Source organism: Cydia amplana, chromosome 11 (assembly GCF_948474715.1).
Source record: "Cydia amplana chromosome 11, ilCydAmpl1.1, whole genome shotgun sequence".
In the NCBI taxonomy this organism is placed as follows: domain Eukaryota; kingdom Metazoa; phylum Arthropoda; class Insecta; order Lepidoptera; family Tortricidae; genus Cydia; species Cydia amplana.
Window position 1 is genome coordinate 14,180,841 of NC_086079.1, and position 14,414 is coordinate 14,195,254.

A 14,414-nucleotide genomic window follows, 5' to 3' on the forward strand; every position below is an offset into this window, starting at 1 on the left:
CTTGACGACAGCTGTCAAAAAACGTTTAGTTATAAAATTATGGGTACAGGAAATACTGAAGGTTTTATCTTAAATTAATTGGTAACCTTGTAGTAGTTAATTATTAAAACAATAAAACACGATTAAGCAGCATATCGTTTAATAAGATGTATATATTTTATTATTAAATTAGAAAATTGTTTTGCTACATCTGAAATCTAAACGCAAAATCCTGTCAAATCGTTGGTCGTACACACTACACACAGCAGCAAAGTCGATGTAAATATTTTTTGAGTATCGTAGTTCATAGTCAATAAAATGATGAAGAGCGGCGGGCTGGGGTCTCACCGGCCGCTGTCGGGGCAGCTGTACAAGTACACGAACGTGGTGAAGGGCTGGCAGCAGCGCTGGTTCGCTGTGGACCCCGAGACGGGCGTGCTGTCGTACTATTTGTTCGATGGGCCCGGAGACACCGTGCAGCCTGGACAGCCTGCTAGAGGAGAGGTATCACTTTCATAGAAATCATATAGCTTCCTAGAGTTTCTAGAGGTTTACAGACACATTCATAATTAGGTAGTTTCATAACTATGATGTATTTTGATTTATAAAGTTACTTATGCATTTTTAATGGAATAAAATTTGAATTAATTAGTTCAGGTTTAAACTAAATAATTTATAAAAATCAATATTATAGACTAGACTACAGCTATCCCACTTATTGCCCAGCTTGACCATTAAAACTTTAAAAAATCTGTTTGTAATCTACAGGCACATTTGGCGGCGGCTGTGGTGTGTCCGAGTGATGAAGACTCACGCACATTCACTCTGAACTGTGCATCAGGAGATATGCTCAAATTGCGTGCCACCGATGCGAGGGCGAGACAAGAGTGGGTGGACGGACTGCGGGCTATTGCAGAGATACATACCAAGGTATGTCAGCAGTAATACGGATCTATAATAATTATTTTAGGATGCTTGGAGAACTGATCCAATAGTTCCCTATGTATCCTTAAATACAATTTTGAATTATGTTTATACCTACTTAGGAACAGCTTTAAGTTTTATAACTTTAAGGTAATTTTTTGGCTCTCATAATAACACATGGGTAAGATAAGGATGAATAATTCTGATTGAATTTTCATAGACACTGCCTTTCAATTGGTTCTTATGACCTTTGTTTTGGGTCATTATTTTAAATAGTCTAACATACTTATACATATATTATAGCTTTTATTTTAAAAATTAAGGTTTTTGCTTTGTGCAATGAGTACCTAGTGGTTTCTAATTTCATTATATTTTCATGTTACAAAGTTACATTATAAGAATTGGTACAACAAACTTTAGCTAAAATTATTAATTAAAGATAAAATCTATCATATGACCCCAAATCCCTTATTTAACCATCTTTCATGATTTTGAATAATTTTACGGTTTAGACTCACTTGTTTTAAGTCACTCGCGCGACATGTTTCGGAGAGCCTAGGTCTCCTTTCTCAAGCACTAACAGTGCGAGCAGCGTTCACGACGGCCGCGCGTACTGCGGCACGCCGCGTCGCACGCTGCGCGCGCGCCTAGAAAACCAGTTGGGGGAGGTCTTCCGAAACATGTCGCGCGAGTGACTTAAAACAAGTGAGTCTAAACCGTAAAATTATTCAATGTTAGCATGTCTCACAACAGTTTAAATTCGATCTTTCATGATTCTGCCATTAACTTATTACCAATCACTAGTACTAATTAAGTTATAACATTTGTAGGACCTTCATTGACAGAAGAGAATATACTCTTTGTTTTAAGGCGATGGGCGCGAACCCGCCGCTGCAGCCGCGCGAGCAACTCGCCGTGCACGGCGCTATGGCGTCCGCGAGACAACAACTACAACAAACTGAACTAAGGTATCTTTAAGGCCTGTGCACACCGGCTGCGTGTGCGTGACGTGCACGTGCGCGTGCGGCGTTGTAGTATACAGACCCCTATGAGAGATGGCACATCGCTTGCGTGACGTGTGCGTGTGCGGCTCTAACATCCAACAGTGCACGTCACACACACGCAGCCGGTGTGCACAGGCCTTTAGGTTTACTGATTAGTAAAATAGAACGTTTTTGACCCATTTGTGTAAGTAAACTAGTAAGTTTACTTACACAAATGGATCAAAAACGTTCGGAAAACCTGCGTCTTTTCTGTGGACATTAAAAACATTAGTGATTTGGATATGTTATTGTAAAACGTTCATCATACACATTAAAATAAGTAGAAGGTTTTAACATCTTAATAACTGTTAATTTTTGAATGTCTACTCTACAGGAAAGTTACATAAAAAAATTTTTCTACTCCAGCACTTAAATGTGTCAATTAAATGACTGACAGTGATATCTAAAGCAATGTCATTTGAATGATTTGTCTATAGGCTCATAAGATGACTGCTAGCAGTCATCTTATGAGTATAATACAACTGCTTTATTTTTTTTAAAGATACAAGTTCCGATCATCTTGATTGAAAGAGGTATGTTTTCATTTACAATAATAACTCTTTTTTTTTTAAATAATAACTTAATTTTTTTTAAATAATAACTCTTTTTTTTTTTTTTTTTGTTTTTTTTTTGTTTTTTTTTTTTGCTGCAGCTGTCATAGAAAAAGTAATGTATGCAACAGCTCATAATTGGTTCTTAAAATTCTCGGGTCTTTTTTTACAAAACTCGACTACGTCTCGTTTTGTAACTTCGACCCTTGAATTTTAAGAACCCTTATTATATCACTGTTGCATAAACTACTATTTTGAGCTTATACTATTCCAGTTCATTGTCATCATCATCACCCCCTCTTTCCCAATTCCCCAAGCGTTTTTAGATCCCGAATCCATGGACCCCGTACGTGAACCTGTACATCATAAATTCGTTAGGTCCCTACCGAAAATCAGCGCTTGCCGTGACATTACGCTGAGGGGGTCCTTTTTTTCGTCCGTTCCTTTTATACCCTCTATTATGTACCTAACCAACCACGATGTGACGATTATTCTATAAAGACATCAAAATCCAATTTGATATCTGATTGTTTTCATTTTATTTTTCAGTGACGCGTCCCTCGCGCGGTGTATCGAATCGTCAGACTCTCCTTTCCCGCATACTGATCCGGACCTATTATTACTGAAGGTTAGTTATATCTCACTAATAAAGAAAAGTTTTGCAATATCTGTTGATGTGTAACGACCTCAAACATATGAGTTCCTGGCACATATGAAAGGAGTAAATGGGAGAAATTTTGCGACTTTTGACGGCGACAGCGACAACCATAAGTGGGAACAAAAGGTTCGATCGCTGTGTCTCGCTCCAATCTATGGTTATCGTTGCGGCCGTCGCAAGTCGCTCAATGTCGTGGCCGAACCGTAAGGTGATCTTCACATTGGACGGCGCTCCGCTGTGCAAGCGAGACTCTATACGTGCATAGCGCTGTCTCGTTCCCACGTCTTATCGGATAAACTCGCCAGTGAGTGTGACGACCGCGTAACTGTTTTTTTTTCGTCAGGCCACATCAGCAGCGAGCATGCAGTGCCTGCTGCAGTGCCTCGGCATGCTGCACCGGCAGCAGCAATACGCCACCACCACTAGCCTCAAGCAAGATCACGACCATTAAGAGCCAACAGGAGTGGTCATTTCGCCACACAAACGTACTCGACTGTTTCCTCCGTGGGTTTTGAAGCTAGAGCAATGATTTTTTCAACACAGATAAATATTGTCAATATCTGTGTCGGACCGTTTTGCTTTTTTTGATATTTTTGTTTTTTAAGGCGCTAGAGCCCTCAAAAATGGTCAAAATGGCCTAATTGACTATGCCGCAATGAGATGCGTGGTATTCAAAACTGATATCAATTAGCCAAAAAAGCAAAACGGTCCGACACAGATAATTTCATAATCATTTAGATTTCCAAGTTTGGTTACAATTGGTTAAGTTTTGGAAGAGGAAACAGTCGAGTACGAAACCTCGATTTTTGAGGTTTTAACGCAGGATTTTTCACCTTATCCTTATCGCACTAGTTTTAGGAGCCACTTCCGTTAGCGAGACGTGTATATTTACCTAAAATATTTAAATCCCAAGTTTCATTTACCTACGCGGAGTCGTCGCGGACGCGTCAGCAATGACAGTTTAAATTCAATTCTAAAATTGAAACCAACTTTTTTTGACTGGCAAAGTCAGATCCCTGAGGGTCTACCGCGAACACGGTAGTTCGCAAATTTCGGGCATCTTCCTCTTTTATTCCAATTAAGGCGTAATTAGAGAGACAGGGATAATAGCTCGAAATTTACGAATTTCGATTGTCGCGGTTAAAGCCCGTTCTTATGTTGGAAGTGGAGGCCATTTATATGGTACAAGTTTCTCGCCCCGAATTACCATAACATGAGGCGTATCGTCACGTTAAATTATTATTATTATTTTATTAAGAGATAGTACGTGGTGTTTATAAGATTCACAGACAAGACATCCTCTAGACTGAGCATAGTAGCGCTACCCCCTCTGCCACAAATATACGGTAGTTTTACTCCATTCTCGAGTCAAAGTGTCTTTGTGTGACGTCCGTGTCTTTGAACGGACCAATCACGGCACGGGACTCGCTCACCTCGTCCCCCGCACCCCAGTATTTTTGGCAGCATCGGTTTCATGAAATGATTGCTCTAAACTCCGTCTAGAACTCTAGAGGATTCCTATGTCTGTGATGAGATTTCTCGCCCCAAAACTTACGAGAAACTCGTACTATGTAAATAGGCCTTTACACAGTGTTATTATTGTGTCAGAGACGAGTTACTAGCAAGACTGTTAATTCTATTTTTCTCGTAATTGTTGTAGATGACGTCACAGAGCGAGTTTTAGGTTCATACAACAAAACAATACAATTAGAACATTTATATTGAAGTTGTAGAATTCTGAACATGATTTGAGTGTTGAGTAAAGTGAAAATTATTGGCTTAGTATTTATTGTAACTGACTGTATTAGATGAAACTTGGAGATGTTACTCAGATGTTCTATCACATTCCCTTAGTTCGTAGGTAAAATTGTAAAACCTAAATTAATTTTATTAGTTTGTATTTGACTAAAAAATAGACTTTCCGTACCATTTCGTACCTTGTCACAGTAACAATCAATATGAAAGTCGCGCTCGCGGGATCCTCAGGGTCCTAGGGTAAGGTTGCTGTTGTTGTCTGTACATGTTCATACATGTTTTGTGATCGTCACGAATAAATATATTTTATCTTATCTTTATCCCATATTACTATTCTCATTGTGACAAGGTACGACATGGTACTGAAATTAAATTCTTTGACCGTACGGTGCCATTTGTTAAAGCCCCCCTCCACACTCGTACGCGAATCGCGGCGCGAAGCTGCGAACGCGAGTGTAGAGTCAAGTCGCAGATTTGCGAAATCGACTCCACACTCGCATCTCGTCAAGCGCTAATGTTTAACAATCCAATTTGGTATCATCACGGATTTAGAGGGTATCATTAATATGGTCCATATGTTAAGATCAGCTTTCAAAATTGCGGCTGCAATATTTTACACTACGCTTCGCAGTATTTGCAGCCTTGTCTTGTATACTACCTACTTGATTCGGTTTGGAGCAAAAAACACGTGAAAATCAAATATGTGCTTTTCACATGCTTTTCATCTCGAAATGACACATTATAGTGAAAAGTGCATTTTCAGACATTTCAATTTGAAGATTATACCTGTATTTTAATTAATTGTTTATAAATTCCAATTTTACCTACCTATCATTATTTAATGATCTTGTTTTTTTTTGTAAATAACGTAAATGACATTAGCAAATTTTATTAAATATGTTTAATAAACCTTTGTCCTAATTACCAAAGAGTTTATATTTTTATATCCTCATTGCTTAGTCTATAGTTTTAATAAACTTCATTTGTTCTTTCAAACATTTCAAATCATGAAATCAAGTGTTCATGCAATGTCATTTATACAATAGTATTTTCCAGCTTTTAAGATCCCATATATTACAAAATTTCCTACAATCAAAAATCTAACAGCATTTATTTCTGAAAAACTAACATGTGTGACCAAGAATTCAGAACTCTCCGCTTTGATCCCAGGTTTCCTAATCAGAATCAGACACAGTGAGTGCTTGTTTGTTTTATTTTGTAGCAAAACTTTTCGTGGAACTTTGTTACGTAGGTACTTGTACAAAATATGTCTTCGATGAAGGAAAACATCGTGACGAAACGTCTTTTATTAGTAGGTACGACAATAAGGCCCTGTTTGTTCTCTTTAAACGCCCTCCACACTCGTGCACGAATCGCGGCGCCAGTGTGGAGGGGGCTTTCGAAAGGTCAGTGCTAAAACCGCGAAAATCAAAGTTCGCAAATTGCGGGCATCTTTCTCTGTCACTATAATTACACCTTCATTGGAGTAAAAGAGAAAGATCCCGAAATTTGTGAATTTCGGTTTTCGCGATAGGCCCTCTGCCTCTCTCGCACATTGTAGCGTGCGGTGTAGAGGTGACTTATATTTATGAAATCATACCTACATTTACAATACAAAGTAAGGGTGGTATTCCACCTATCCAATTTCTTTGTCCAATGTGTATTGCTTCCCACATTTTGCTTAATGATAGAGTGAGACGCAATGACATTGGACAGGTGGAATAACACCCTAAGCAAGAGCCCTACCATATTATACGATCTTAAACTACGATTTCAGGGCATGCTACATGAACTACTGCGACTATTACCGCTGCAAGCGGTTGCTGGGCGACGTGGACGACTGCAAGATCTTCAAGCGCTACTTCGAGACCATATGCCCCAACTTCTGGATCGAGCACTTCGATGAGTTGCGGGAGAAGGGAGCGTTCCCGGGACGCATATAGTCCGCGTTTACACGTCCTTAAAAAAGTATACGTCTGTTAACGTGTACCTAGTGCTAAAACTGTCATCGGTAATTTAAATTTTTGTAACTAATTAATGAAATTAAATTCAAAATTATTTCTTACACTTACTGTTAAATTATTCACCAGAAGGCATGGTTATCTTCGCTTTCACAAATTCATATGAAAATCCTGTTTATTCTCGTGACCTTATCATCATCTCGTGACATATGAAAATCCTGTTTATCCCCGAGAAAGAGATATCTGTTTCTCTCACTTATGGGCGCGACGCACCAAGGTCGCGGTGCGGTGCGATAGTGTGTTAGCACTTTAAGATACATAAACAATAATAGCGCTTTCTCTGCTACTCCTACTGAAAGTTCCATAAGTGCATCTCTTTCGGTCATCTAGTCCGTCCTACATTTCGTCTCTATAATTATTATACTCGATAAATAAATTGGGCCCGAGATTGCGATTCATTCGATAATAATAATTTACTCACATCAATATTTTTTTTGACTGGTAACCCTACCACTAAAACGTCAAATAAATTCGACAATCGACTTCGAATTTAGTTCGTTACTTTACTAAATATTAGTCGTCTTTGTTACAATTATTATTTCACAAGTTTTTTATTGCTTTTAGTTGTTATTTATTTATTTAGGAAATGTTTAAACTAGTGCGCATTGATACAGAGGAGCCGAATGAAATTCAGCTTCCGGCAGGAACGTATTTAATCGGTAGAGATAAATTGATTGGAGTAAGTTTAGAACAAGTTTTTATTTATTTACTAATTTTATTGTTTTTACTATCAACACGCATTCTTTCTACATCAAGTTATTTACTTAGCTTGGTTTTCGGACTGCCACAATTATTAAATGATTTCATAGATCAAACAACTATTAATATTGTATTAGGTAATAAAAATGTCCTTTACCTTTTCAGTTCGACGATAAACGATTATCTTACAATCACGGTCTCATCATTGTAAAAGAGCACAGCGTCACTATAGAATCGGTAAGTTAAAAAATAACTCTTCAGTTGTAACATACTGAATTACATTATTTTTAAATCACAAATGCTGGTTTGAAAACATCTTGTAATTGGAAGTCTATTTCAGTTAAAATGTTGTTGTTTAAAATATATTGGATACAACCTTTCTTCACTGACTTAATCATATAATATAACAAATCTTGAGTAAAGGGTTTTTTTTTAAAACAAAGTTTAAACTGTGATAAAGACGGACTTTGCTTTTATCTCATTCCTTGTTTCAGTCCCAACGAAAAATTTACCTAACTAAGAAAGGTTCCAAAGAAAAGGATATATTAAATAAAACTTTCAAGACAGCATTAGAATTTGGTGACCAGTTTGGGTTTTTACAAAACTCCTATTGGCTTGAGTTACAAAGTAACGAACCTAGTCATAGAGCATTAAAAGAAATAAATGTAAATACTTGTGAGAATTCACCACACTTTACAAAAGAATCCGTGGTTCCTGAGAGTCCCTTAGACAATGGAAAGCCGAGGAAGAGAAAAAAGGGAGAATCTGAGAATTATATAAATGGGAAATCAAAGAGGAGAAGGAAAGATGAATCAGAGGAAGAGTCTGATGAACAGTCCAGTCAGGAGTTTGAGAGTGAGGGATTGGTAAGATTTGTATATTATTTCACAAACATGGCTTGTATTATTTTGTATTTTACAGTTTCACTCCACACATAGCTAAAGGGTCCGCAAACCCCCAGCTCTTTGGACATAAAATTACCGCAACTGTGTGCCTCATTCAGCTCCCCAAAAAATTAATACAAAGAGTTTTTATTATAATCCCACATACATTGTAGTCAACTAGTCAGTAGGTCCAAGTAAATTGTACCTAGGTCTGATCTGCATGTCATGAGCCAATCCATGATTTTACAAATGAAGTTATGCCACACTCTAATTGCTTTACGTATATGTAGAAGAATATCTCTTCTGTCTCTTAATGCTAACTGCAATGTTTTGTTGTAGAATGGTTCTATGGAAGAGAACAGTAAATCTGCCTCAAAGCGTGAACGATGTGAATATGGGGGAAACTGTTATAGGTAATTATATACATAAGAGAGTGCAAAGGGGTTAAAGGGGACAAAGTTCTACATGATACACATTCTCTCTCTCTTCTCTCTTTAGCCCTTTTCTACCCTTCGGGTGTAGGCCTCCTTCATTTTTCGCCATTCGTCACGGTTCTGTGCAACCTGGAGCCATCTCATCCCCGCAGTCCCTTTGATGTCGTCTTCCCAACGCATATTGGGTCTACTTGGTCATATGGTACGAAAGACCGACTCGTGGAGTAAACGAATACTCGAGTGGCGACCATGGGGGGAAGAACGTCCTCCATGATACACATTATCTCTTAAAATTAAACTGATTCATAAGCCGGGTTGTGTCCGGGTACACACAGCGAGCATACGCGCGAGGCAATTTCCTCGCGCACAAAACGGCCAGTGTAGACGTGCGTCGCGCGCGCCGCCACGCCGAGTACAGTAGTCTACCTGGCTAATTAGGTCATTTTTAAGAAATAATGTGTATCATGGAGAACTGTGGACCCGGCTATTAACATACGCGTTTATAGTCACTGCACGACAATTTTCGGAGAGCCTAGGTCTCTATTTTCAAGCACTAACAGTGTTAGCACTAGTCTGCGTACAGTATACAATGTCTGTACAACACCACCCCCAACCTTATCTCGGTTATCTCTACGCGCACCCGATGCGACAACGTGATCGGCGCTCTGCATTGTAAGTGAAAAAAAGACCCAGGCTCTTCAAAACATGCGAGTTAAACCGTAAAATTAGTTTAACGTTACTATGACTCCCTTCAGTTTAAATTCAATTATTAAAATTGTCATTTACTTCACAGCCTGCGCGCACTCCGCCCCAACCCTGCGCATAAGGCGCACATAGCGCAGTACTCGCACCCGCGCGACGATGATTGGGGCAGCAAAAAGATATGTCCGCAGGGCACCAGGTGTGGAAGTCGGGACGCGAAACACTTCAGGAATTACAAGCATCCGACTGAGTATGTTAGGGTTAGGAAATATCGGCCGGGAAAAAGTAAGTAACTCATTAATATTGTAGTCTGTAGCAGTTACTCAAAATAGGCCAGATGTTAAAAAAAAAACTGGGTTGAACATGGCATGCTAAACGCTGCGTGTAGCCGAAACATGCCAGGAAGTCCCATGACGCAGAGTGTAGGGCATCTCAGCTGAGTAATTAAACACTCATTGTCCAAAATGTACACTCAGCAGTATTTTTAAAGTATAGGAATAATTCAGAATCGAATTCGAGAATATAACTCGAAACTCCGGAGATCAGTCCATGAGCCCACTGCTTTACTTGGATACTTACTACGTGATTAGATTTGACAAGGGCATATATATATTATATCTTACTACTCTTCATTCTTTGTTCATTCCAAAAATTGCAATCTAGGTATAGTTTTTTTTTTCTTTTTAGATACCTCCGACTCCGATTCTGACAGCAGCCAAGAATACCGCACTGATCGCTTGCTAAGAACCAAGCGGGAAAGGAAAGCTCCGCCTAAAGAAGATCTAGATCTAGAAGACCTAGAGGGCTCAGAACCCGAAGAAGATGATCCTTTCGCGAGTGACGGCAGTGAGGACTGGACGCCTGAACCATAAGGAAATAAAAACTTTAAATCTTAAATGTAATTTTTTAAACTTTTTTACGCGCCAGACGAATGAATTATGTCTTTGTGATCGCATTTTACCTTCAAATAGGTGTAATGAACGTTTTTGTACAATAAAAGTTGTGATATCCATTTAGTTTTATTGATTTTAATTTGACATCGGTACTAAACTTTCAAAACTGTTATCTTAAATAGCTACGTACAGTCACATCATCAAATCACTTTCTATCACTTTTTAGGGTTCCGTACCCAAAGGGTAAAAACGGGACCCTATTACTAAGACTCCGCTGTCCGTCCGTCCGTCCGTCTGTCACCAGGCTGTATCTCACGAACCGTGATAGCTAGACAGTTGAAATTTTCACAGATGATGTATTTCTGTTGCCGCTATAACAACAAATACTAAAAACAGAATAAAATAAAGATTTAAGTGGGGCTCCCATACAACAAACGTGATTTTTGACCGAAGTTAAGCAACGTCGGGCGGGGTCAGTACTTGGATGGGTGACCGTTTTTTTGCTTGTTTTGCTCTATTTTTTGTTGTTGGTGCGGAACCCTCCGTGCGCGAGTCCGACTCGCACTTGGCCGGTTTTTGATAGATGGCGTAGACTCGCAAAATAAGATGGTGTCCAAGTCCAAGTTCGAGAAATGAGCCTCAGACCGCACGTCACACGCAACACAACACGTCAGGTAAACTAGTAAAAGCCTTCATCTTCGTCATGGTCCCGCTCCCACTGGTCGGGCGCGGGCAGCAGCAGCTGCGCGGGCGCCTCGCCGCCGCGCACGCGCAGCGCGTACACGGCGCCCTCCACCTTGGCCACGCTGCCGCGCGTCGTCGACGACTTGCGCGCCAGCTCGCGCCCGCCGCCGAATAATCCTGAAACAAAAACAATTATTGAAGTCTAGCGACCCGCGCCGGCTTCTCACGGGTTAACAAATTATGAATGAATGAATGAAATCGTTTATTTCAGGCAACTAGTGGCCCATACATAAATACCTTAAAACTAGCATACATATTATAAAAATATAACTAAACACTAAAAAACACATTATGATTGCGATGCATTACGCAACCCCGCAGTGTCAGGGAACCGGCCGCGGAACCGCTGAAACTTGACACCCTTCGGCCAAAACTCCTCCTTGGTGAAGGTCGCTAGATGTTCAGTCGGAACGGTCACCACAAACGAATTAAAATTCGCACTGTGTCGAGATTCCAACTTCAGGATGAATCCGGTTTTTACTTTCACATACTTTACGATATCATCGACCTTCGTAAGGTAGTGTAGACGGGACACATACAGCAGCGTCGACGGTGTTGCAGGACGCAGCAAATGATTGGGTCCGGTCGGTTATACATAAACCAGACATAAACCTTCCTCTTGAATCACTCTATCTATTAAAAAAAACCGTATCATAATCCGTTGCGTAGTTTTGATCTAAGCATAGGGACAGACAGCGGTAAGCGACTTTGTTTTATACTATGTAGTCGAGCTTAGTGATCAATAGGTAGACGAGTTAGTTTAAGATACGAGCTAATAAAAGATTAGTTAAGACTGTTTCTATCAAATCACTCACCGCAGTAGCCTGTGTACAGATCGCGCACAACCTGACAAGCGTAGAAGCAATCCTCACTGTCTCCACTTGAGATGCTGTTGATGGCCTTCCGCATCAGTTCTCCTGTTAGATCTGCTACCCCTGAAAACAGTATATTAATAAGAAACAGTCGTTATATAATTTCGATTTGTCAGAAGACAGAGACATGATATTTTTCTCAAGTCTTTTTAAAAGTAGACCACAACAATGGAGAAGGCCGTAAAAACCATAAATGCCATATATTTATCGACGATTCAAATTGCCTTTTTCTTTAGCTTAAAAAAATTAAGAAACAAAAATTTGTTAAGATCCGAGATAGAAGTCTTTAGACTATAGGCCTCCTGAGTCCCGCTTGTCATTTTTGCAGTTTTGAATTTGGAACCTTGTACCTATTTTATTTTAATCCAAAATTCGATTTGGATTAAATCCTTTATAAAGGCCTCAGGGACTCAGGAGGATAAGATTTGTATTTACCTAGCATGTAATCATTGTATGTGAGCATGGTGACTACTGTCCGCTCCTCCTCCGAGTCCTTAGCAGCCACTGTGTATGTCAGTTGGGTCTGCACATCCTTCCATGATATGATCTCCTTCCGCTCCATGAGTGTAAAGAATGTCCATGCCTCTATGAACTCCTACAAACATGTTCAAAAATATGAACAAGAATGGAAGATTTGATTAAGAGTAATAAAGAGGTTTGTATGAAGAATTCCATGCAAAAGCATCATTTTGGTATTCAAATGTGTTTATCGCATTTAGATTTGTTCAGTTTTATTACTAGTGACTACCAGCTTTTTTTTTCAAGTCTAAAAGTTGAATACTGTTTGCTATTATTGATAAATATATTAATTAAAGTTAGGGACAATACTATCATGTAATCCCTGTCACACAATGTTATATAACTGATAGTGTGGTTGCACCATAACTTTTTGAAATTTTGAGTTGGAACATTCTGAAGAATTCTAAAACTGTCTGTAGGTACCTGAAACCCTGCAGTTACAGCTCTACCATGCAGATGCGCTGGGCTGTGCTCAAGCTCTATACCAATATACTTGAGAGGCCCTTGGATCAGCTTCTGAATTCGCTCCTTAGCCTCTTGGATGACTTTGTCTGCAGATTCTTTGCTGAAAACAGTTGATAAGAAATTAGTGTGATATTATTGAGGACTGCTATTTAAGTGAATGAAATCAGACCATCTATAGTTTATTTGATGTGGATCATAAAGTAATTGGGGTTACGCTAGTTAATACCACCAAGTTGTTACTAGTGGTAATAAATGAAGAAAAAAAATCTCGCCTGTCCCCAGTGGTAACATCTGAGAAAAATAATTCCCAGTAGTTACCACTAAACTTACAACTTTTGCTTACTTTTTTTGTAAGGCTATGGTAAAAAAAATCAGTTTTCAGTGGTAAATGGTGAGAAAATAAGGGCTGAGCCTTTTGACTAATAAATACAACTAATAAATACAACGTTTTGCACCTCATTGAATAAATTATACCAAGGCAGGTGTGTTTAGGTTTACATTCTTTTGAGGTCTAGATGATACACTAAACACTATACGCACTATATGCAGTAGCAGGTTATTCAGCATGCAAATTCCAAGCAGATTTGACATGCCAACAAGCTGATGACTTCTTAATATCAAATGATAAAACAAGAACAAAATCTATGAGACAATTTTTTTTTATCGTACTGTATGAGAACGTATGTTGATTTTCTATTAAAAAATATATCTTACGTTATAGAAGAATGTAGGAGAAAGATAATCCGCTTGCTCTCGATGGTGATATCCCTCGAAAGTTTGACGAGCCGCTCGTGGCGGTCCTGGCGCTCCGTAAGTTTCTGCGCCGTGGCTTTAAACAGCGCCAGCACCGGACTATCCGCCGGCAGAGACTCCGCCGTCTCCTTGGCCACGGAGGATAAAGTGTGGTTCTGGCTATGGTGGTGACTAGGGTTGCCAACTATTTTTTGGTGGAATATAGTATTTTCCAGAATAAGGCATCAAAAATATAGTACATTTCAAAAAATATAGTACTTTTAGATAAAATACTATACATCAGTGTAATACAGGGGGTCTCTGACCATGGGGCTTTAAATCCAGGGCTTGATTCTACTCGCTAAACTGAGCTACTTTTATTATGGCACCAACCCCGAAATCTCTAAAAAAATTTTTTACTTTTTCATACAGTTTAGCTGATCAGATGTCGACGTTTTCTATGGAAAAGGCAAAAAATTTTCCCCGATTTTAGGGTTTGTCCCACAGTAAAAGTAGCTCAGTTTAGCGAGTAAAATCAA

General features: G+C 39.2%; 4 protein-coding genes across 4 annotated transcripts; 3 read left to right on the forward strand and 1 right to left on the reverse strand.

The window, feature by feature from the left end:
* Positions 1 to 280: 280 nt before the first annotated feature.
* Positions 281 to 3,606, forward strand: LOC134652117 (oxysterol-binding protein-related protein 11). Its single transcript, XM_063507285.1, has 5 exons — positions 281 to 483; positions 748 to 909; positions 1,774 to 1,871; positions 3,047 to 3,125; positions 3,499 to 3,606. Exons 1-5 carry the CDS (start codon positions 298 to 300, stop codon positions 3,604 to 3,606), a joined length of 633 nt encoding a protein of 210 aa, XP_063363355.1. The 5' UTR covers positions 281 to 297.
* Positions 3,607 to 5,909: 2,303 nt separating this feature from the next.
* Positions 5,910 to 6,977, forward strand: LOC134652235 (cytochrome c oxidase subunit 6B1-like). Its single transcript, XM_063507405.1, has 2 exons — positions 5,910 to 6,104; positions 6,688 to 6,977. Exons 1-2 carry the CDS (start codon positions 6,040 to 6,042, stop codon positions 6,851 to 6,853), a joined length of 231 nt encoding a protein of 76 aa, XP_063363475.1. The 5' UTR covers positions 5,910 to 6,039; the 3' UTR covers positions 6,854 to 6,977.
* Positions 6,978 to 7,449: 472 nt separating this feature from the next.
* On the forward strand, positions 7,450 to 10,572 carry LOC134652236 (uncharacterized). Its single transcript, XM_063507406.1, has 6 exons — positions 7,450 to 7,610; positions 7,796 to 7,867; positions 8,125 to 8,496; positions 8,854 to 8,927; positions 9,742 to 9,935; positions 10,338 to 10,572. The coding sequence occupies exons 1-6, from the start codon at positions 7,518 to 7,520 to the stop codon at positions 10,520 to 10,522; spliced, it is 990 nt and encodes a 329-aa protein (XP_063363476.1). The 5' UTR covers positions 7,450 to 7,517; the 3' UTR covers positions 10,523 to 10,572.
* A 633-nt stretch (positions 10,573 to 11,205) lies between these two features.
* Positions 11,206 to 14,176, reverse strand: LOC134652340 (translin-associated protein X). Its single transcript, XM_063507512.1, has 6 exons — positions 14,170 to 14,176; positions 13,858 to 14,080; positions 13,102 to 13,243; positions 12,595 to 12,754; positions 12,103 to 12,222; positions 11,206 to 11,404 (listed from the first exon to the last, which is right to left on the reverse strand). Exons 1-6 carry the CDS (start codon positions 14,174 to 14,176, stop codon positions 11,223 to 11,225), a joined length of 834 nt encoding a protein of 277 aa, XP_063363582.1. The 3' UTR covers positions 11,206 to 11,222.
* Positions 14,177 to 14,414: the final 238 nt, after the last annotated feature.